General features: G+C 35.6%; 5 protein-coding genes and 2 pseudogenes across 5 annotated transcripts; all 7 read right to left on the bottom strand.

Annotated features, from left to right (window-relative positions):
* Positions 1-14: 14 nt before the first annotated feature.
* On the bottom strand, positions 15-3,130 carry LOC138329439 (acetylcholine receptor subunit alpha-like; annotated as a pseudogene).
* A 131-nt stretch (positions 3,131-3,261) lies between these two features.
* On the bottom strand, positions 3,262-6,037 carry LOC138328790 (neuronal acetylcholine receptor subunit alpha-6-like; annotated as a pseudogene).
* A 1,801-nt stretch (positions 6,038-7,838) lies between these two features.
* LOC138328788 (5-hydroxytryptamine receptor 3A-like) lies at positions 7,839-9,707 on the bottom strand. Its single transcript, XM_069275528.1, has one exon. It carries the CDS (start codon positions 9,572-9,574, stop codon positions 8,312-8,314), a length of 1,263 nt encoding a protein of 420 aa, XP_069131629.1. The 5' UTR covers positions 9,575-9,707; the 3' UTR covers positions 7,839-8,311.
* Positions 9,708-11,080: 1,373 nt separating this feature from the next.
* On the bottom strand, positions 11,081-12,989 carry LOC138328787 (neuronal acetylcholine receptor subunit alpha-6-like). The gene has a single exon (XM_069275527.1). The coding sequence runs from the start codon at positions 12,631-12,633 to the stop codon at positions 11,377-11,379; it is 1,257 nt and encodes a 418-aa protein (XP_069131628.1). The 5' UTR covers positions 12,634-12,989; the 3' UTR covers positions 11,081-11,376.
* A 1,979-nt stretch (positions 12,990-14,968) lies between these two features.
* Positions 14,969-16,461, bottom strand: LOC138328786 (5-hydroxytryptamine receptor 3A-like). The gene has a single exon (XM_069275526.1). The coding sequence runs from the start codon at positions 16,337-16,339 to the stop codon at positions 15,077-15,079; it is 1,263 nt and encodes a 420-aa protein (XP_069131627.1). The 5' UTR covers positions 16,340-16,461; the 3' UTR covers positions 14,969-15,076.
* A 1,383-nt stretch (positions 16,462-17,844) lies between these two features.
* LOC138328785 (neuronal acetylcholine receptor subunit alpha-3-like) lies at positions 17,845-19,470 on the bottom strand. The gene has a single exon (XM_069275525.1). The coding sequence runs from the start codon at positions 19,392-19,394 to the stop codon at positions 18,141-18,143; it is 1,254 nt and encodes a 417-aa protein (XP_069131626.1). The 5' UTR covers positions 19,395-19,470; the 3' UTR covers positions 17,845-18,140.
* Positions 19,471-20,724: 1,254 nt separating this feature from the next.
* LOC138329435 (acetylcholine receptor subunit beta-like) lies at positions 20,725-23,007 on the bottom strand. Its single transcript, XM_069276448.1, has one exon. It carries the CDS (start codon positions 22,094-22,096, stop codon positions 20,834-20,836), a length of 1,263 nt encoding a protein of 420 aa, XP_069132549.1. The 5' UTR covers positions 22,097-23,007; the 3' UTR covers positions 20,725-20,833.
* Between the last annotated feature and the right edge of the window lie 32 nt (positions 23,008-23,039).

Genomic DNA, 23,039 nt, shown 5'->3' with positions numbered 1-23,039 from the left:
CAGTAACTAACTAAACAAATGTTCTGTTTCACGTTTAATGTTACATTCATCTTTTTTAGTTTCTGGTTCTTGCAACCTTGACATCTAAACATATTACCCATAATTCATGAACACAGTTTTAGATGGGCAGATACATAAGTATTGCAGCGTTGCCCAAGTTATTGGTAGTCCATCTAGCAGACCTTTGTAAAATCGGGTATTTGCAGATAAATTCTTGGAATAATGAATGTTTTTGATTCAATGGAGACTACACAGACAGGTGAATGGAAATCCATGATTAGTCGATGAAAGTTTGCTGCTTTTATCTGTAAGATGAGTATTATTTTGGGCCGATTTAAGACCACCCAGGAATTAACAAAATGTGTTGCATAAAAGTACCTCGGGGTCAGCTACATATTGTATATGCTATTAAGAACAACCTACTTTTCTGGGCTCTTGGTAATTTCAAAGGTCAAAATTACCATAATTATTGTTATATGTGAAGCATGAAACTTTCACTTAGATAATATTAGCAGCTCAATTATGACCAAAACAATAAGTATTTTTAACGTAAACAATGACAATCACAGTCCATTAAGGACTTGTTCATCCTTCTGAATTCTGCTTTAGTACTTTACCCTTATATATATATTATTACCAGACTTTTATGTTTAATGTCCGAAATTGACCCCCTTACAACGATATATTTTGTATCATTTAATTTTGGTATAGGTGAAATATTTCGCTGTACAGAATTATCAGTTAAAAGTTTTAAAAGAATGAACGCACTGACCGTTAACGTCCGTAAAGGAAAGATAACTGATTCATTCTTCTGGATTCTCGTTCAGTTTTGCGCAGAACACAGCATTCGTTATGACGATCAATAAAGTGAAAAATAAGATACAGAAATTATCGAAATCATTTGCTTCCTTTTTTCACGTTAAGATATCCTCTGCTTCCTGGTGAATTTGATCATGTTCTGGGACATTTCTGTTATCACATTCATCCTTGCCAGATTTCGGTTCAACAACAAAAATTTACTTTCTTCTCTTACAACATTGACATTCATAAATATTCCCCATGGTTCGTGAAAACAGTTTTAGATAAACAGGTATTGTCCTTTGCGGGTTTGTCCAATAGATTCGTAGTCCTACTATATTGAATACCATCATGAAGATAATCAACAACAGCTGTGGAAACATGGAGTAGCAGAGAACAGCGATCTGGGGTCGGGAATTGTCATGAACACAGCAACAGATAACAGCAAAGTTATGGAAAATCCGATTCTCTCTCCTGACTCGACCGGAAGGAAGAACACAAAGATGTTGATAACGCAGAGGAAACAGACCGGGAGTATCATATTAATGACTACATACTCTGGAAATGAGTCCCAGGTAATCATCTGCATGTCACAGGTTTGTTTATCTAGAGGGTAATAAAAGGTACGTGACCTCTGTATTTAAATACAGGTCGTTTCTGTCTCAAGTAAACATCACCATCGCGCCATTGTGAAACACACGGATACTGAACTCATTCCTGTTTAGAAACTGGATGCCACCGTAGGAATAAGTTATGGCTATGTCTGGTTTCCACAGAAGGTCCGCAGGGATGAGTGTATTTGTAGTTCCGCCATATTCATTTGGGTTCCATATCAGACGATCATCGTGCCAAAAGATCGCAAAAGTAGCAGTGTATGATACATTACTGTCGATTACCTTGAATCCATTGAAAGTCGCGTGTGTGAACCGGCATTGATCGGAAGTCGGAATGCTAAAGTTTTTCCCGGGCCGAACGTTCTTTTCGTAGTTTGAGAGCAGATTTGTGTGAAGTTTGGTGCTCATAGTTGAATTATTGGCTGAGACAAGTCTTAGTATGACAATGGCGATCAGACCAGGTACGTAAACATACATAATTGAGTGATGAGATAAGTTACTCTTCCTTACTGCAGGTTTGCTACTCTTCTCTAAAGATGTCAAATCGGTCACTAAATTCATATGTTTAGCGTAACGTGAAGAAAGTACTAGTTCTGTCTTCCACCAAGAGAAGTTTTCAGCAAAACTGATCGAAATATCAATGACTGGTTTACTTAGGAACGTTAGTTGTTGCTATTTTTTTACTATTAGTTTAGACCAGGTTTTAATGTATGTAAAGTATTGATCATGTGATTGCATATTTTATAGCTACACTTAACGATCCGATTGATTTTTAAACAGAAAATACCATTTAACAATTACTTGATGATTTCCAATGAAATTGCATTACAGTGATATGTATATCAACTTTCCTTCTGATATCGTCGACAAACATTGACGTTATTGATTGGTTTAATAACTAATTCCAACAATGTCAAATTCGTTGTATACTGGACACAGTCTGTGACAAACCTTGCATGTCAATAACGTTTTAAGTATTGTTTTCCAGCATTTAAAAAATATATAAGGGTGATTTTCAATCGTAATGTTTATAAAATATGTATTGTATTAAAATGCACGTTGTGAAATGCTGAAAATTGCTAGAGTCTGTTACAACCTTGCATGTCAATAACGTGTTGAGTATTGTTTTCCAGCATTTAAAATATATATAAGAGTGATTTTCAATCGTAATGTTTATGAAATATGTATTTTATTAAAATGTACGTTGTGAAATGCTGAAAATTGCCACAGTCTGTGAATATTTTGCATGTCAATAACATTTTGAGTATTGTTTCCTAGCATTTTAAATATTTATAATGGCGATTTTCGATCCTAATGTTAATAAACGTGTTTTTTTTTCTAAAATGCACGTTTTGAAATGCTAATGAGAATTCGAAGTATAAATGCGGCATATCGAATGTCTAGTTAGCGATCTACGTGATAAGGTACAGTGCAGCATATTGATTAAAATTCGCCAATTCGCTGATGATTAAATAATTCAAAAATAATGCATAAGCACTGTAAAAATTGCTAATCAAAATATCATTTGAAAGGCACTAATGTAAGAGAAAACGATGCTTACAGAAACCTTGAAAGTTAAATGACCCAATTCGTTAAAAAAACAAATATACGTAACGCATTAATTGAAAATAACATTGATTTGTTTCATATGGATGAGCTTTGTCCTTTCAACCTTAACGTAAACTAAAACATTAAATAGGCTAGCATGCGTAGGATTGAAACTCAGAACCGATAACATACCGAAAAACGTAACTGAATAACATCTAGCTACCGATGTCCGATATAAACAGATGTCCGATATAAACAGATGTCCGATATAAATATCCAATGAATTGAGGCGTCCTTAGTTTTTATCACCGGCATTTCACCACTCAAACATTGTCGAGATGGTGGTGCTAATATTTGACTTCGCATTTTGACCGCTTTAGGCAAGCTTTTATACCATAATTAATTTTATATGTGAAGCATGCAAATTTCACTTAGATAATATTAGCAGCTCACATTATGACCAAAACAACAAGAAAATGTGGTTAACGTAAACGGTGACAATAGGACAGTCCACTAAGGACTAATTCTTCCTTCTGAATTCCCCTAAGTAATTTACCAGTAAATATATAATTACCAAGCTTTTATGTTTAATGTCCGAAATTGACCCCCTTACAGCGATATGTTTTGTATCATTTATTGTTCGTATAGGTGAAATATTTCACTGAACAGAATTATCAGTTAAAAGTTTTGAAAGAATGAACACACTCTGACCGTTAAAGGAAGGTTTCGCCCAACCAAATAAATATTTTTTTGTAAAATCCAATAAACGGAAGAAAAGATGAAAAAACATTTTAAAAATACCTCAATTTAATTTCTTTATACGTTTGTTTTTGAACAAATGTGTCTTGAATACAAAATTGAAGGAAATCCTTGATTTATTACGGTGTCCTTCAGACAAAATAGTATGCAAATGAACCTGCGATGGATTGTGTAGTCGAAGTTTCGCGCATGCGCATTGTTACGCACTAATAGTAAACAAAATGGCTGAACGAGAGTGTGTGAGATAAAAAAATATCGGCAACAAAGTGGAGGAAATTATAATGGAATCGGTAGCACCCTAGGATATCTATAGGGATTTATATTCAGAGATTGCATGTAGCAATAGAAGAAACAGAAGCCACATCCCAAGCGGAACTTGCTCGGATCTGTTGGGACTCGTGTAACGGCGTTGCACGTGGTGAGTTAAATTTCAACACATATGCCAGCGCACATACAGCCGCAGACTAACTACATGTATGTTTGGTGTACTAAGCTAGCGAGCGTATGTAAGTAACATGAAATGTTTTAGATTATATGATATGTATAAACAGTTCATCGCACTTCAATTTGTTGTTGTATTTTTAACTAAACATGCCGTGGCAAACTGTCACTGCCATGTCACAATGCATCTGACTTTTTGTTGCACGCTTCCGTTTGTTGCTGCGGCCTCGTTTTGGAAAAAAAATACGTCATGTTCTATGTAAAGCTTGACTTCGCTCTATTTTTAGAGGAGTATTTTCCTGGTCAAGCTAGGCAACTGACCACCCATATTGTTCGCTGTATGCATTGAAAATGATCTGAAGATTATATCTATGTATTGGATAAATTTCAATTTCGTAGTCTTTATATTTCATTGGGCGAAACCTACCTTTAACGTTTGTGAAGAAAAGATAACTTATTTAGCCTTCTTGATTCCCATTCAGTTTTGCACAGAACACAACATCCGTTATAATGATCAATAAAGTAAACAATAAGATACAGAAATTATCGAAATCATTTGCTACCTTTTGCCACGTTAAAACATTATCGGCTTCCTGGTGAATTTGATTATGTTCTGGGACATTTCTTTCGTCATATTCATCTTTGGCAGTTTCTCGTTCAACAACGGAGGTGATCTTTCTTTTCTTACAGCATTGGCATTCATGAATATTCTCCATGATTCGTGAAAACAGTTTTAGATAGACAGGTATTGGCCTTTCCTGGTTTGTCCAATAGATTCGTAGTCCAACTATAGTGAATACCATCATACAGATACTCTCCAGCAGCTGTGAAAACATGAAGTAGCAGAGAACAGCGATCTGGGGTCGGGATGATTGTGGTAATGAGTCTGATAAAATTGTCATGAACACAGCAACAGATAACAGCAAAGTTATGGAAAATCCGATTCTCTCTCCTGACTCGACCGGAATGAAGAACACAAAGATGTTGATAACGCAAAGGAAACATACCGGGAGTATCATATTAATGACTACATACTCTGGAAGTCGCTTTAATTTTATCCTGACCGTCAGCTTTGTTAACTGAATGTTAACCCGATTGAACATTTTTACTTCTGTGACATCCCAAGTAGGATCACTTGTAGTTGCATTGTGTAAGGAATCGGCGTCGACCCCATAAAACGTAACTTCATTGGGAAATGAGCCCCACGTCATCATCTGCATGTCACAGGTTTGTTTATCTAGTGGGTAAAACGTGATATCTGCATTACAATATAGGTCATAATTGTCTCCAGTATACATTACCATGGTCCCGTTGTGAAGCACACGGATACTGAACTCATTCCTATATAAAAACTGGATGCCACCGTAGGAATTAGTTATGGCTATGTCTGGTTTCCACAGAAGGTCTGCAGGAATGAGTGTTCTTGTAGTTCCGCCATATTCATTTGTGTTCCATGTCAGGCGATTATCGTGCCAAAAGATCGCAAAAGTAGCAATGATTGATACCTTACTGTCAATTTCTTTGAATCCATTGAAAGCTATAAGTGTGAACTCGCGTTGAACAAAGGTCGGAATGCTAAAGTTAATACCGGGCCGAACATTCTTTTCGTAGTTTGAGAGCAGATCTGTTTAAAGTTTGGTACTCATAGTTGAATTATAAGCTATGACAAGTCTTAGTAAGACAAGGGCGACCAGGCCAGGTACGTAAAAATACATAATTGAGTGATGAGATAAGTTACTCTTACTTACTGCAGGTTTGCTACTCCCTTCTCTAAAGATGTCAAATCGGTCACTGTTGAATTAATGTGTTTAGCGTAACGTGAAGGTAGTACTAGTTCTGTCTTCCACCAAGGGAGGCTTTTAGGAAACTGATCGAAATATCAATGATTAGTGTATTTAGGAACTGTTGCTATTTTATTGGCTATTGCTTTCGATCAGGTGTTTATGTATGTGTATTATTGATCATGTGATTAAATATTTCATAGCTACACTTTTTTTGACGAACCGATTGATTTATATACAGAAAATACCACTAAACAATTTCCAATTAAATTACAGCACAATGAAAAGTATATCAACTCTCCTTCTGATATCGCCGACAAATTCAACATTGACGTTATTATTATTCTTTTTATTTCCTCCCAAAATGTGAAGATTTCATAAACAGAATGAGTAACATAAATAATGAAATCAAAGATGTATGCTAATTCGTACAAATAGTGGGTGAATATATTACATGTAGAAAAAGTTATATTTAAGATTTACATCTTGTATATATATTTACGAAAATAGTGAAATAAACAATCTACTTCATATGGATATTTTAAATCCTTTAACAGTTGGCATGTCATTAGCTATTGATTGTATAATTTTGACATTTTTTCCACAGCTAATAATGTAAAAATTCTGAGTTTGTCCATATCTATATCATTTTAATCATACTTAACCGGACCACCAATTAAAATTCAAAATGTATTCAATAAATCTTCTTCCGGGAGAGAGTGAAAATACACATTTAACATACCAATATCATTGATACATGCAATCTGACACCATAACTTATCACGTATATTACTGTTATAGCTACAATTTAACAAAATGTGAAGTAGAATATCGATGTAAAATTTGCCGCATTTGTGGCATAACTATATACAATTAATGGACAAAATAGGTACATTATATTCATATCATATAAAACAGATTTTCTGCAATGTAGATATTTTATTGAAATATGCCATAATGTATGTGATTCTAATTGCTTATGAATAACTTTAAATCTATCTAATTGGCTATCGCTTTGCATTCTCTATCCACTCTTTTTCTTCTTTCGACATTACTGAATTCTTTACTATTTCTTCCATTGCGACTTAGACAGGAAAGTACTTGTAACAATTAATATTCTAATACATGTACACCAGTCAGTTCATATTTATTTATAACTCAAGTACTTTCAACAGTTACACTCATAACATATGCATAAAATTTTCTTGAAAATATTCTAGAAAACATTCATGCTAAATTAAAATATCGCAAGAGCAGCAATGATTGATACCTTACTGTCAATGTATTTGAATTCATTAAAAGCTACAAGTGTGAACTGATATTGAACAAAGGTCGGAATGCTGAAGTACACTATTGTATACAATAGGGAAAAATCTAAATTAATACCGGGCAATCTTCTCGTAGTTTGAGAGTAGATCTGTGTAAAGTTTGGTACTCACAGATGAATTATTGGTTGTGGCAAGTCTTAGTAAGACAAGACAAGTACAGGTACGTAAAAATACATGATTGACGGATGAGATACAAGATTCTTCCTAACTGAAGGTTTGCTGACCCTATCTTTTCTTGAAATGTCAAATCTGTCACTGTTGAATATTTATTTGTGCTTAAAACATCGCTCATAACACATGAGCGTAACATGAAGGTCGCAATGGTCCTATCCTGTCTTCCACCAAGAGATGTTTGAGAAAACTGTTAAAAATGGCCAATGTTTGGCGTATCTAGGAACGTAAGTTTTTGTTATTTTATCGATTATTGCTTTAGATCAGATGTGGTTGATTGTAGATTAGTGATCATGTGATTAAATACTTTATAACTACACTTTGTTTAACAACACGATTGATTTTTATACAGAAACTACTACTACATTGTACGCAATCACTTGATGATTACCAATAAATATATAAACTTTCCTTCTCATATTGCCGATAAATATTGATGTTATTGATTTTTCTATTAAATATACAGTATCCAACACTGTCAAATGGTTAAGGTCTTTTTATCAGTCATTCCACCGCCGAAACATAGTCGCCAAATGGTGGCCTTCCAATTCTCAAACGTATATGCCAAGTGACGAATACATCTTATATTTTACTAAGAGCTATACCTTTGAATCCCATTCGTCAGGTAATAAATGTTTCCAACATTCTGTTTAGTATCTATCATTTTCCCGTCTCTAGTTCTAAGACGTTTGTCTTATAATCCATCCAACTGCCTATTCATTATTGTTTATAATGACACAGCAGTATAAAGAAAAGACGTTCGAATTTCTACTTGTTACAACGATAGGTTTTATATCATTTATTTCCAGGTAAGAATTAGCAATTAAAAAGAGCATTGACCGTTAAAGTTTGTAAAGATAAGATAACTTGTTCATCCTTCTGGATTTTCATTCAGTTTTGCACAAAATACAGCATTAGATATAATGATACATAGAGTGAAAAATACGATACAGAAATTATCGAAATCATTTGCTACCTTTTGCCACGTTAAAAGCTCTGCTGCTACCTGGTGGGTTTGATAATGTTCTGGGACACGTTTCTTGTCACATTCATCTTTGCTAGGTTCCGGTTCAACAACGGATATCAACTTTCTTTCCTTGCAACATTGGCATCCATAAATGTTCCCCATGGCCCGTGAAAATAGTTTTAGGTACGCAGGTAATGGCCTTTCCTGGTTTGCCCAATAGATTCGTAGTCCAACTATAGTGAATACCATCATGAAGATACTCAACAGCAGCTGTGAAAACATGAAGTAACAGAGAACAGCGATCTGGGGTCGGGATGATTGTGGTAAAGAGTCTGATAAAATTGTCATGAACACAGCAACAGATAACAGCAAAGTTATGGAAAATCCGATTCTCTCTCCTGACTCGACCGGAAGGAAGAACACAAAGATGTTGATAACGCAGAGGAAACAGACCGGGAGTATCATATTAATGACTACATACTCAGGAAGTCGCTTTAATTTTATCCTGACCATTAAAAATGTTATCTGAAGGCTTACATCAATCCGTGTAAACATTTTTACTTCTGTGATATCCCAGGAAGGATCACTCGAAGTTACATTGTGTAAGGGATCGGCTTCTACTTCATAAAACGTAACTTCATTAGGAAATGAGCTCCAAGTCATCATCTGCATGTCGCAAGTTTGTATATCTAGTGGGTAATACGTGACATCTGCATTACAATAAAGGTGATATTTGTCTCCTGTTACCATCGTCATGGTCCCGTTGTGATGCACGCGGATACTGAACTCATTCCTGTAGAGAAACTGGAGATCATCGTAGGAATTAGTTATGGCTATGTCTGGTTTCCATAGTAGTTCCGTAGGAATAAGCGTGCTTGTGATTCCGCCATATGCATTTGGGTTCCACGTCAGACGATCATCGTGCCAAAAGATCGCGAAACCAGCAGTAAACGATACCTTACTGTCGATTTCTTTTAATCCATTGAAAGCTACGAGTGTGAACTGACATTGAACAAAAGTCGGAATGCTGTAGTTTACCCCTGGCCGAACATTCTTCTCGTAGTTTGACAGCAGATCTGTATACAGTTTGGTGCTTATAGTTGAATTATTGGCTGTGACAAGTCTCAGTACGACAATGGCGACCAGGTCAGGTACGTAAATACGCATGACTGACGGATGGGATACGAGACTCTTCCTTACTTGAGATTTGCTGTTTCTTTTTTCTTGAAATCTCAATGCGGTCGCTGTTGAATAATATGTTTTAAGCGTAACGTTTAGGTGGCAATAATCCTGTCTTTCACCAAAAGAGGTCGTAAGAGATCTGATCAAATCGGCCAGTGATTAGCATATATAGGAACGTTATTAGTTATTTATTGACTATCGATTTAGATCAGGTGTGGTTTTACTGTATGTACATTATTGATCATGTTATTACATTTTTCAATGGCTATAATTTGTTTAACGACCCGATTGATTTTGATACAGAAAATGCCACTTAATTATGCCCAATTAAGTTCCAGTACGGCGATATGTATAATATAAATCGTCCTTCTGATATCGCCGACATACTTTGATGTAATTGATTTATCTATTAACTTTTTCCAAATGGTTAAGAAATTCTTTTACCATTGGCATTCCATCTCCCAAACATTGTCGCTAAATAATGGCCTTCTACCTCTCTCTCAAATATATTCGTCTATATATATTCACGTTACTGGTGAAAGAAGTAATATTAACATTTTTTTAAAATTTAGAACTAATTTTAACTACACACCATTTTGATATGCTTTTTTTTATATATAAATTTAATTAGTCTTCGGCGATCGCAACTAATTATATCGACTGACTGAAGGGATCATTCAGACAATACACATAAATATTGTCCCTTTAGTTTTTCTGTATGTTCGATGTGTTCATTGTTTATGTTTATGTGTATGTCCGTGACCGTCCTTAAAATTTAATTTAATTTGTTTTTTCTTGTGTCTTGACAAAGTGGCAGATCGCCTCGAAAATTCGAATTTTTTTTGTACATACGGTTAGAATTACTTCTTTGCTCTATATTCACGTTACGCTACATATATACTATATGTCCATACCCTTTGGACCGACATGTGATAAATGTTCTCATATTCTGCTATAAAATACCTTACCCGTCTCTGGTTCGAAGAGATCTTTGTGATATTCTTACTTGCAGTCAACAACAGAGATTATTTTTCTTTTCTTTTCAGTAAAATGAATATTATTGCATAGTTGGCCTGACCAGTTTTCGAAAACAATCCTCTGTGTGATTTCTGATCTTGTATAACATCCATAGCGCATTGGCAGTGTCTGCGGGGGCCGACATGTTTTTTGTTCGGGGATCCCTTTTTATACATAGTAACACAAAATAGTTCCAAATTAGCACTTGTGTTGCGCATGCTGATTATTAAATATACATAGACATAAAATGCCGATTCCCTTGCCTGGTGATCATGGTTATAAACTGAGCGTAGAGGAGCTTAGACACTGGGTTTCCGAGGGTGGGATTTTGGTTGTGTGGGGTAAGCGCGATTAATTTGTAAGCATTAATGTGTTTTGAGGTAAGATGCAGACACAACTAAGGATTAGCTTTCCTGACTTGCAATAGTGATACCTTAATTTTATTGCCGATTTCCATGAGTCTGCCGCCTGACAATACATATCGAATAATACGTTATTTTCTTTAAATAAATCACATGCTAAAGAAACACTTGTGTTACTGTCCATAAATAAAACAAAAATGAATTGTTAGGTCAGTTGGTTCGAAAGACCAAGGTTGAGCTAATACCATACCAAAGAGCCTGTCCGTTAACACTGTACAAAAATCGCGTGCAACGATAGGTTTTATACCTTTTATTTCCAGGTGATTCAAAACACAACAATGAAAGATACAGAAAAACGCGTTACATGAGCATCGACATTTGAACGTTCATATAGAAAACATAACTTATTTATCCTTCTGGATTCTCAATCAAGTTTACACAAAATACAACAGTAGATATACTAATTAATAAAGTGAAAAATACGATACAGAAATTATCGAAATCATTTGCTACCTTTTGCCACGTTAAAAGTTCCTCTACTTTCTGGTTATTTTGATCATGTTCTTTGACACGTTTTTTGTCACATCCATCTTCGCCAGATTCCGGTTCAATAATAGAAATTAACTTTCTTCTCTTACAACATTGACATCCATAAATGGTGCCCATGATTCGTGAAAACAGTTTAAGATAGACAGGTATTTGCCTTTGCGGGTTTGCCCAATAGATTCGTAGTCCAACTATTGTGAATACCATCATGAAGATACTCAACAACAGCTGTGAAAACATGAAGTAACAAAGAACAGCGATCTTGGGTCGGGATGATTGTGGTAAAGAGTCTGATAAAATTGTCATGAACACAGCAACAGATAACAGCAAAGTTATGGAAAATCCGATTCTCTCTCCGGACTCGACCGGAAGGAAGAACACAAAGATGTTGATAACGCAGAGGAAACAGACCGGGAGTATCATATTAATGACTACATACTCTGGAAGTCGCTTTAATTTTATCCTGACCGTCAGCTTTGTTAACTGAATGTTAACCCGATTGAACATTTTTACTTCTGTGACATCCCAAGTAGGATCACTTGTAGTTACATTGTGTAAGGAATCGGCGTCGACCCCATAAAACGTAACTTCATTGGGAAATGAGCCCCACGTCATCATCTGCATGTCACAGGTTTGTTTATCTAGTGGGTAAAACGTGATATCTGCATTACAATATAGGTCATAATTGTCTCCAGTATACATTACCATGGTCCCGTTGTGAAGCACACGGATACTGAACTCATTCCTATATAAAAACTGGATGCCACCGTAGGAATTAGTTATGGCTATGTCTGGTTTCCACAGAAGGTCTGCAGGAATGAGTGTACTTGTAGTTCCGCCATATTCATTTGGGTTCCATGTCAGGCGATTATCGTTCCAAAAGATCGCAAAAGTAGCAATGATTGATACCTTACTGTCAATTTCTTTGAATCCATTGAAAGCTATAAGTGTGAACTCGCGTTGAACAAAGGTCGGAATGCTAAAGTTAATACCGGGCCGAACATTCTTTTCGTAGTTTGAGAGCAGATCTGTGTAAAGTTTGGTACTCATAGTTGAATTATTAGCTATGACAAGTCTTAGTAAGACAAGGGCGACCAGGCCAGGTAAGTAAAAATACATAATTGAGTGATGAGATAAGTTACTCTTACTTACTGCAGGTTTGCTACTCCCTTCTCTAAAGATGTCAAATCGGTCACTGTTGAATTAATGTGTTTAGCGTAACGTGAAGGTAGTACTAGTTCTGTCTTCCACCAAGAGAGGCTTTTAGGAAACTGATCGAAATATCAATGATTAGTGTATTTAGGAACGTTAGCTTTTGCTATTTTATTGGCTATTGCTTTCGATCAGGTGTTTATGTATGTGTATTATTGATCATGTGATTAAATATTTCATAGCTACACTTTTTTAACGAACCGATTGATTTATATACAGAAAATACCACTAAACAATTTCCAATTAAATTACAGTACAATGAAAAGTATATCAACTCTCCTTCTGATATCGCCGACAAATTCAACATTGACGTTATTATTATTCTTTTTATTTCCTCCCAAAATGTGAAGATTTCATAAACAGAATGAGTAACATAAATAATGAAATCAAAGATGTATGCTAATTCGTACAAATAGTGGGTGAATATATTACATGTAGAAAAAGTTATATTTAAGATTTACATCTTGTATATATATTTACGAAAATAGTGAAATAAACAATCTACTTCATATGGATATTTTAAATCCTTTAACAGTTGGCATGTCATTAGCTATTGATTGTATAATTTTGACATTTTTTCCACAGCTAATAATGTAAAAATTCTGAGTTTGTCCATATCTATATCATTTAAATCATACTTAACAGGACCACCAATAAAAATTAAAAATGTATTCAATAAATCTTCTTCCGGGAGAGAGTGAAAATACACATTTAACATACCAATATCATTGATACATGCAATCTGACACCATAACTTATCACGTATATTACTGTTATAGCTACAATTTAACAAAATGTGAAGTAGAATATCGATGTAAAATTTGCCGCATTTGTGGCATAACTATATACAATTAATGGACAAAATAGGTACATTATATTCATATCATATAAAACAGATTTTCTGCAATGTAGATATTTTATTGAAATATGCCATAATGTATGTGATTCTAATTGCTTATGAATAACTTTAAATCTATCTAATTGGCTATCGCTTTGCATTCTCTATCCACTCTTTTTCTTCTTTCGACATTACTGAATTCTTTACTATTTCTTCCATTGCGACTTAGACAGGAAAGTACTTGTAACAATTAATATTCTAATACATGTACACCAGTCAGTTCATATTTATTTATAACTCAAGTACTTTCAACAGTTACACTCATAACATATGCATAAAATTTTCTTGAAAATATTCTAGAAAACATTCATGCTAAATTAAAATATCGCAAGAGCAGCAATGATTGATACCTTACTGTCAATGTATTTGAATTCATTAAAAGCTACAAGTGTGAACTGATATTGAACAAAGGTCGGAATGCTGAAGTACACTATTGTATACAGTAGGGAAAAATCTAAATTAATACCGGGCAATCTTCTCGTAGTTTGAGAGTAGATCTGTGTAAAGTTTGGTACTCACAGATGAATTATTGGTTGTGGCAAGTCTTAGTAAGACAAGACAAGTACAGGTACGTAAAAATACATGATTGACGGATGAGATACAAGATTCTTCCTAACTGAAGGTTTGCTGACCCTATCTTTTCTTGAAATGTCAAATCTGTCACTGTTGAATATTTATTTGTGCTTAAAACATCGCTCATAACACATGAGCGTAACATGAAGGTCGCAATGGTCCTATCCTGTCTTCCACCAAGAGATGTTTGAGAAAACTGTTAAAAATGGCCAATGTTTGGCGTATCTAGGAACGTAAGTTTTTGTTATTTTATCGATTATTGCTTTAGATCAGATGTGGTTGATTGTAGATTAGTGATCATGTGATTAAATACTTTATAACTACACTTTGTTTAACAACACGATTGATTTTTATACAGAAACTACTACTACATTGTACGCAATCACTTGATGATTACCAATAAATATATAAACTTTCCTTCTCATATTGCCGACAAATATTGATGTTATTGATTTTTCTATTAAATATACAGTATCCAACACTGTCAAATGGTTAAGGTCTTTTTATCAGTCATTCCACCGCCGAAACATAGTCGCCAAATGGTGGCCTTCCAATTCTCAAACGTATATGCCAAGTGACGAATACATCTTATATTTTACTAAGAGCTATACCTTTGAATCCCATTCGTCAGGTAATAAATGTTTCCAACATTCTGTTTAGTATCTATCATTTTCCCGTCTCTAGTTCTAAGACGTTTGTCTTATAATCCATCCAACTGCCTATTCATTATTGTTTATAATGACACACAGCAGTATAAAGAAAAGACGTTCGAATTTCTACTTGTTACAACGATAGGTTTTATATCATTTATTTCCAGGTAAGAATTAGCAATTAAAAAGAGCATTGACCGTTAAAGTTTGTAAAGATAAGATAACTTGTTCATCCTTCTGGATTTTCATTCAGTTTTGCACAAAATACAGCATTAGATATAATGATACATAGAGTGAAAAATACGATACAGAAATTATCGAAATCATTTGCTACCTTTTGCCACGTTAAAAGCTCTGCTGCTACCTGGTGGGTTTGATAATGTTCTGGGACACGTTTCTTGTCACATTCATCTTTGCTAGGTTCCGGTTCAACAACGGATATCAACTTTCTTTCCTTGCAACATTGGCATCCATAAATGTTCCCCATGGCCCGTGAAAATAGTTTTAGGTACGCAGGTAATGGCCTTTCCTGGTTTGCCCAATAGATTCGTAGTCCAACTATAGTGAATACCATCATGAAGATACTCAACAGCAGCTGTGAAAACATGAAGTAACAGAGAACAGCGATCTGGGGTCGGGATGATTGTGGTAAAGAGTCTGATAAAATTGTCATGAACACAGCAACAGATAACAGCAAAGTTATGGAAAATCCGATTCTCTCTCCTGACTCGACCGGAAGGAAGAACACAAAGATGTTGATAACGCAGAGGAAACAGACCGGGAGTATCATATTAATGACTACATACTCAGGAAGTCGCTTTAATTTTATCCTGACCATTAAAAATGTTATCTGAAGGCTTACATCAATCCGTGTAAACATTTTTACTTCTGTGATATCCCAGGAAGGATCACTCGAAGTTACATTGTGTAAGGGATCGGCTTCTACTTCATAAAACGTAACATCATTAGGAAATGAGCTCCAAGTCATCATCTGCATGTCGCAAGTTTGTATATCTAGTGGGTAATACGTGACATCTGCATTACAATAAAGGTGATATTTGTCTCCTGTTACCATCGTCATGGTCCCGTTGTGATGCACGCGGATACTGAACTCATTCCTGTAGAGAAACTGGAGATCATCGTAGGAATTAGTTATGGCTATGTCTGGTTTCCATAGTAGTTCCGTAGGAATAAGCGTGCTTGTGATTCCGCCATATGCATTTGAGTTCCACATCAGACGATCATCGTGCCAAAAGATCGCGAAACCAGCAGTAAACGATACCTTACTGTCGATTTCTTTTAATCCATTGAAAGCTACGAGTGTGAACTGACATTGAACAAAAGTCGGAATGCTGTAGTTTACCCCTGGCCGAACATTCCTCTCGTAGTTTGACAGCAGATCTGTATACAGTTTGGTGCTTATAGTTGAATTATTGGCTGTGACAAGTCTCAGTACGACAATGACGACCAGGTCAGGTACGTAAATACGCATGACTGACGGATGGGATACAAGACTCTTCCTTACTTGAGATTTGCTGTTTCTTTTTTCTTGAAATCTCAATGCGGTCGCTGTTGAATAATATGTTTTAAGCGTAACGTTTAGGTGGCACTAATCCTGTCTTTCACCAAAAGAGGTCGTAAGAGATCTGATCAAATCGGCCAGTGATTAGCATATATAGGAACGTTATTAGTTATTTATTGACTATCGATTTAGATCAGGTGTGGTTTTACTGTATGTACATTATTGATCATGTTATTACATTTTTCAATGGCTATAATTTGTTTAACGACCCGATTGATTTTGATACAGAAAATACCACTTAATTATGCCCAATTAAGTTCCAGTACGGCGATATGTATAATATAAATCGTCCTTCTGATATCGCCGACATACTTTGATGTAATTGATTTATCTATTATCTTTTTCCAAATGGTTAAGAAATTCTTTTACCATTGGCATTCCATCTCCCAAACATTGTCGCTAAATAATGGCCTTCTACCTCTCTCTCAAATATATTCGTCTATATATATTCACGTTACTGGTGAAAGAAGTAATATCAACAATTTTTTTTTAATTTAGAACTAATTTTAACTACACACCATTTTGATATGCTTTTTTTATATATAAATTTAATAAGTCTTCGGCGATCGCAACTAATTATAGCGACTGACTGAAGGGATCATTCAGACAATACACATAAATAGTGTCCCTTTAGTTTTTCTGTGTGTTCTATGTGTTCATTGTTTATGTTTATGTGTATGTCCGTGACCGTCCTTAAAATTTAATTTAATTTGTTTTTTCTTGTGTCTTGACAAAGTGGCAGATCGCCTCGAAAATTCGACATTTTTTTTGTACATACGGTTAGAATTACTTCTTTGCTCTATATTCACGTTACGCTACATATATACTATATGTCCATACCCTTTGGACCGACATGTGATAAATGTTCTCATATTCTGCTATAAAATACCTTACCCGTCTCTGGTTCGAAGAGATCTTTGTGATATTCTTACTTGCAGTCAACAACAGAGATGATTTTTCTTTTCTTTTCAGTAAAATGAATATTATTGCATAGTTGGCCTGACCAGTTTTCGAAAACAATCCTCTGTGTGATTTCTGATCTTGTATAACATCCATAGCGCATTGGCAGTGTCTGCGGAGGCCGACATGTTTTTTGTTCGGGGATTCCTTTTTATACATAGTAACACAAAATAGTTCCAAATTAGCACTTGTGTTGCGCATGCTGATTATTAAATATACATAGACATAAAATGCCGATTCCCTTGCCTGGTGATCAAGGTTATAAACTGAGCGTAGAGGAGCTTAGACACTGGGTTTCCGAGGGTGGGATTTTGGTTGTGTGGGGTAAGCGATTAATTTGTAAGCATTTAAGTGTTTTGAGGTAAGATGCAGACACAACTAAGGATTAGCTTTCCTGACTTGCAATAGTGATACCTTAATTTTATTGCCGATTTCCAGTAGTCTGCCGCCTGACAATACATATCGAATAATACGTTATTTTCTTTAAATAAATCACATGCTAAAGAAACACTTGTGTTACTGTCCATAAATAAAACAAAAATGAATTGTTAGGTCAGTTGGTTCGAAAGACCAAGGTTGAGCTAATACCATACCAAAGAGCCTGTCCGTTAACACTGTACAAAAATCGCGTGCAACGATAGGTTTTATACCTTTTATTTCCAGGTGATTCAAAACACAACAATGAAAGATACAGAAAAACGCGTTACATGAGCATCGACATTTGAACGTTCATATAGAAAACATAACTTATTTATCCTTCTGGATTCTCAATCAAGTTTACACAAAATACAACAGTAGATATACTAATTAATAAAGTGAAAAATACGATACAGAAATTATCGAAATCATTTGCTACCTTTTGCCACGTTAAAAGTTCCTCTACTTTCTGGTTATTTTGATCATGTTCTTTGACACGTTTTTTGTCACATTCATCTTCGCTAGATTCCGGTTCAATAGAAATTAACTTTCTTCTCTTACAACATTGACATCCATAAATGGTGCCCATGATTCGTGAAAACAGTTTAAGATAGACAGGTATTTGCCTTTGCGGGTTTGCCCAATAGATTCGTAGTCCAACTATTGTGAATACCATCATGAAGATACTCAACAACAGCTGTGAAAACATGAAGTAACAAAGAACAGCGATCTGGGGTCGGGATGATTGTGGTAAAGAGTCTGATAAAATTGTCATGAACACAGCAACAGATAACAGCAAAGTTATGGAAAATCCTATTCTCTCTCCTGACTCGACCGGAAGGAAGAACACAAAGATGTTGATAACGCAGAGGAAACATACCGGGAGTATCATATTAATGACTACATACTCTGGAAGTCGCTTTAATTTTATCCTGACTGTCAGCGTTGTTAAGTGAAGGATATTCCGTGTAAACATTTTTACTTCTGTGACATTCCAGGTGGGATCACTTGTAGCTACATGGTGTAAGGAATCGGCTTCGACCTCATAAAACGTAATCTCATTAGGAAATGAGCTCCAGGTCATCATCTGCATGTCGCAAGTTTGTATATCTATTGGGTTATACGTGACATCTGCATTACAATACAGGTGATATTTGTCTCCAGTTACCATCCTCATGGTCCCGTTGTGATGCACGCGGATACTGAACTCATTCTTGTATAAAAGCTGGATGCCATCGAAGGAATTAGTTATGGCTATATCTGGTTTCCACAGTAGTTCCGTAGGAATAAGCGTACTTGTGATTCCGCCATAGGCATTTGGGTTCCACGTCAGACGATCGTCATGCCAAAAGATCGCGAAACCAGCAGTAAACGATACCTTACTGTCGATTTCCTTTAATCCATTGAAAGCTACGAGTGTGAACTGACATTGAACAAAAGTCGGAATGCTGTAGTTTACCCCTGGCCGAACATTCTTCTCGTAGTTTGACAGCAGATCTGTATACAGTTTGGTGCCTATAGTTGAATTATTGGCTGTGACAAGTCTTAGTACGACCATTGCGACCAGGTCAGGTACGTAAATACGCATAATTGGCGGATGGGATACGAGACTCTTCCTTACTTGAGATTTGCTGTTTCTTTTTTCTTGAAATCTCTGTGCGGTCGCTGTTGAATAAAATGTTTTTAGCGTAACGTTTAGGTGACACTAGTCCTGTCTTTCACCAAAAGAGGTCATGAGAAATCTGGTCAAATCGGCCAGTGATTAGCATATAAAGAAACGTTACTTGTTATCTTATTGACTATAGATTTAGATCAGGTGTGGTTTTATGTATATTATTGATCATGTCATTACATATTTAAATTGCTATACTTTGTTTAACGACCCGATTGATTTTGATACAGAAATTGTCACTTAATGATGCCCAATTAAATTCCAGTACAGCTCTTTGTATATATAAATTGTCCTTCTGTGTCGCCGACATACTTTGATGTAATTGATTTATCTAATAACTTTTTCCAATTGGTTAAGAAATTCTTTTATCATTGACATTCCATCTCCCATACATTGTAGCTAAATGATGGCCTTCCACCTCTCTCTCAAGTATATCCATCAATATACGAATAAATTTATTATTTTACTATACATCCATCCCCATTGGACCGCGTTCGACAAGTGATAAATGTTCTCCTATTCTGCTATAATATTCCTTACCCGTCTCTGGTTCGAAGAGATCTTTGTGATATTCCTACTTACAGTCAACAATGGAGATGATTTTTCTTTTCTTTTCAGTAAAATAAATATTATTGCATAGTTGGCCTGGCCAGATTTCGAAAACAAACTTCTGTGTGATTTCTGATCTTGTATAACATCCATAGCGCATTGGCAGTGTCACCGGAGGCCGACATGTTTTTGGTCTGGGATTCCTTTTTAATAATAGTGACACAAAATAGTTCCAAATTAACACTTGTGTTGCGCATTATGATCATTCGATATATTAAGACATAAAACACCGATTCCCTTGTCTGGTAACCCAGGTTATAAACGGAGCATAAAGGAGTTTAGACATTGGGTTTCCGAGGGTGGGATTTTGGTTGTGTAGTGTAAGCGATTAATTTGTAAGCATTTTTTCAAAAGTGTTTAGGGTTAAGATACAGACACAACTAAGGATTAGCTATTTCTGACTTGCAATAGTGATACCTTAATTGTATTTCCGATTAAGGCGTCTGCCGCCTGACAAACAAATACATATTGAATAATACGATATTTTCTTAGATAAACCATGCTAAAGAAACACTTGTTTTTTTGTCCAGAAATAAAAACAAATGTTAGGTTATCTGGTTCGAAAGACCAAGGTTGAGCTAATTCCATACCAAAGAGCCTGTCCGTTAACACTGTACAAAAATCGCGTGCAACGATAGGTTTTGTATTTTTATTTCCAGGTAATTCAAAATACAAAAACGAAAGATACAGAAATACGCTTTACATGAGCATCGACATTTGAACGTTCATATAGAAACATAACTTATTTATCTTTCTGGATTCTCAATCAAGTTTACACAAAATACAACATTAGATATACTTATTAATAAAGTGAAAAATACGATACAGAAATTATCGAAATCATTTGCTACCTTTTGCCACGTTAAAAGTTCCTCCACTTTCTGGTTATTTTGATCATGTTCTTGGACACGTTTTTTGTCACATTCATCTTTGCCAGATTCCGGTTCCACAATAGAAATTAACTTTCTTCTCTTACAACATTGACATCCATAAATGGTGCCCATGATTCTTGAAAACAGTTTTAGATAGACAGGTATTGTCCTTTCCTGGTTTGCCCAATAGATTCGTAGTCCCACTATAGTGAATACCATCATGAAGATACTCAACAACAGCTGTGAAAACATGAAGTAACAAAGAACAGCGATCTGGGGTCGGGATGATTGTGGTAACGAGTCCGATAAGATTGTCATGAACACAGCAACAGATAACAGCAAAGTTATGGAAAATCCTATTCTCTCTCCTGACTCGACCGGAAGGAAGAACACAAAGATGTTGATAACGCAAAGGAAACAGACCGGGAGTATCATATTAATGAAAACATACTCTGGAAGTCGCTTTAATTTCATCCTTACGACTAATATTGTTGATCGACGACTTTCAGTACTCCGTGTAAACATTTTTACGTCTGTGACATCCCAGGAAGGATCACTTGTAGCTATATCGTTTATGGAATCGGCTTCGACCTCATAAAACGTAACTTCATTAGGAAATGAGCTCCAAGTCATCATCTGCATATCGCAAGTTTGTATATCTAGTGGGTAATACGTGACATCTGCATTACAATAAAGGTCATATTTGTCTCCAGTTCCCATCGCCATGGTCCCGTTGTGATACACGCGGATACTGAACTCATTCCTGTAGAGAAACTGCAGATCATCGTAAGAATTAGTTATGGCTATGTCTGGTTTCCACAGAAGGTCTACAGGAATGAGTGTACTTGTGATTCCGCCATATGCATTTGGGTTCCAAATCAGGCGATTATCATGCCAAAAGATCATGAAACCAGCAATAATTGATACCTTACTGTCTATTTCCTTGAATCCATTGAAAGCTGCAAGTGTGAACTGACATTGTACAAAGGTCGGAATACTGTAGTTTATCCCGGGTCGAACATTCTTCTCGTAGTTTGAGAGCAGGTCTGTGTAAAGTTTGGTACTCATAGATGAATTATTGGCTTTGACAAGTCTTAGTAAGACAAGGGCGATCAGGCCAGGTACGTAAAAATACATGACTGACTGGTGAGATAGAAGACTCTTCCTTGCTGAATGTGTGCTGCTCCTTTTCTTTTTGAAATGTTGAATCTGTCGCTGTTGACGCTTGTGAACGTTGAATATATATGTGCGTTTAAACAGCGTTCGTGTATTAATCGTGACCTGTAGATAACGCTAGATTTGTTTCCTATCTAGAGTTCTTGAGAAGACTGATCATATCTACCAGTGTGTACCGTACTTTAAGTGTTATTAATTGATTATGCTTTACATAAGATGCGGTTCTATATCTATTATTGATTAATATTTTTACTTGCCGTACTTTGTTCAACAATCCGATAGATTTTAATTTAGAAAATACTATTAACGTATCACTCGCTGCCCAATTAAATGCCAGCCTAGTCTACGTTCCTCTTTATATCGCCGACATGATTTGGAATTTCATTGATCTAGAATTCGGATAACGATTTTCATTATTATTATTATTATTATTTTACGTCCAAATACATCCATGACCATTTAAGGATGTGTCAGGTTGGTTTAGGAAACGGAGAAAAATCGAAGTACCCACAGGGAAAAAATAACGACCTTCAAGCTGAAAGGTGTGTAATTAAATATTATAAGGATATCATCGATTATTCCGACACGGTGCTTTTTTAAATGTCCTCTTTTTGTTGCTTATAAAATCTCCTTTAAGTTGTTATTTTGGCCTCTCAACTAGATTTGTATGCCAGGTATCAGTCATAAACCGAAAACGCTTGCTTTTTCGGAACATCTTATCTGTGTATTTATTTATTTATTTGCTTTTTTTGGTTAGATATATTTGTAAAATCAGTATTGTATATGGCCAACATATGTATTTGCATGATACAGTTATCTGTCCTTGAGGGTGCATATTGATTGTGACGTCATGCGATCAGTCTAATCACTGAATCATTCTAATTCGAAATATTAAAGAAACGAC

This window comes from Argopecten irradians, chromosome 8, assembly GCF_041381155.1.
Source record: "Argopecten irradians isolate NY chromosome 8, Ai_NY, whole genome shotgun sequence".
Lineage (NCBI taxonomy): Eukaryota > Metazoa > Mollusca > Bivalvia > Pectinida > Pectinidae > Argopecten > Argopecten irradians.
The sequence above is the reverse complement of the archived record's forward strand: the minus strand, read 5'-3'. Positions and strand labels throughout refer to the sequence as shown.

Coding starts and splice junctions, on each gene's coding strand:
- LOC138328787 (XM_069275527.1), bottom strand. CDS start 12,633: ATGTATTTTTACTTACCTGGCCTGGTCGCCCTTGTCTTACTAAGACTT.
- LOC138328785 (XM_069275525.1), bottom strand. CDS start 19,394: ATGCGTATTTACGTACCTGACCTGGTCGCAATGGTCGTACTAAGACTT.
- LOC138329435 (XM_069276448.1), bottom strand. CDS start 22,096: ATGTATTTTTACGTACCTGGCCTGATCGCCCTTGTCTTACTAAGACTT.
- LOC138328788 (XM_069275528.1), bottom strand. CDS start 9,574: ATGCGTATTTACGTACCTGACCTGGTCGCCATTGTCGTACTGAGACTT.
- LOC138328786 (XM_069275526.1), bottom strand. CDS start 16,339: ATGCGTATTTACGTACCTGACCTGGTCGTCATTGTCGTACTGAGACTT.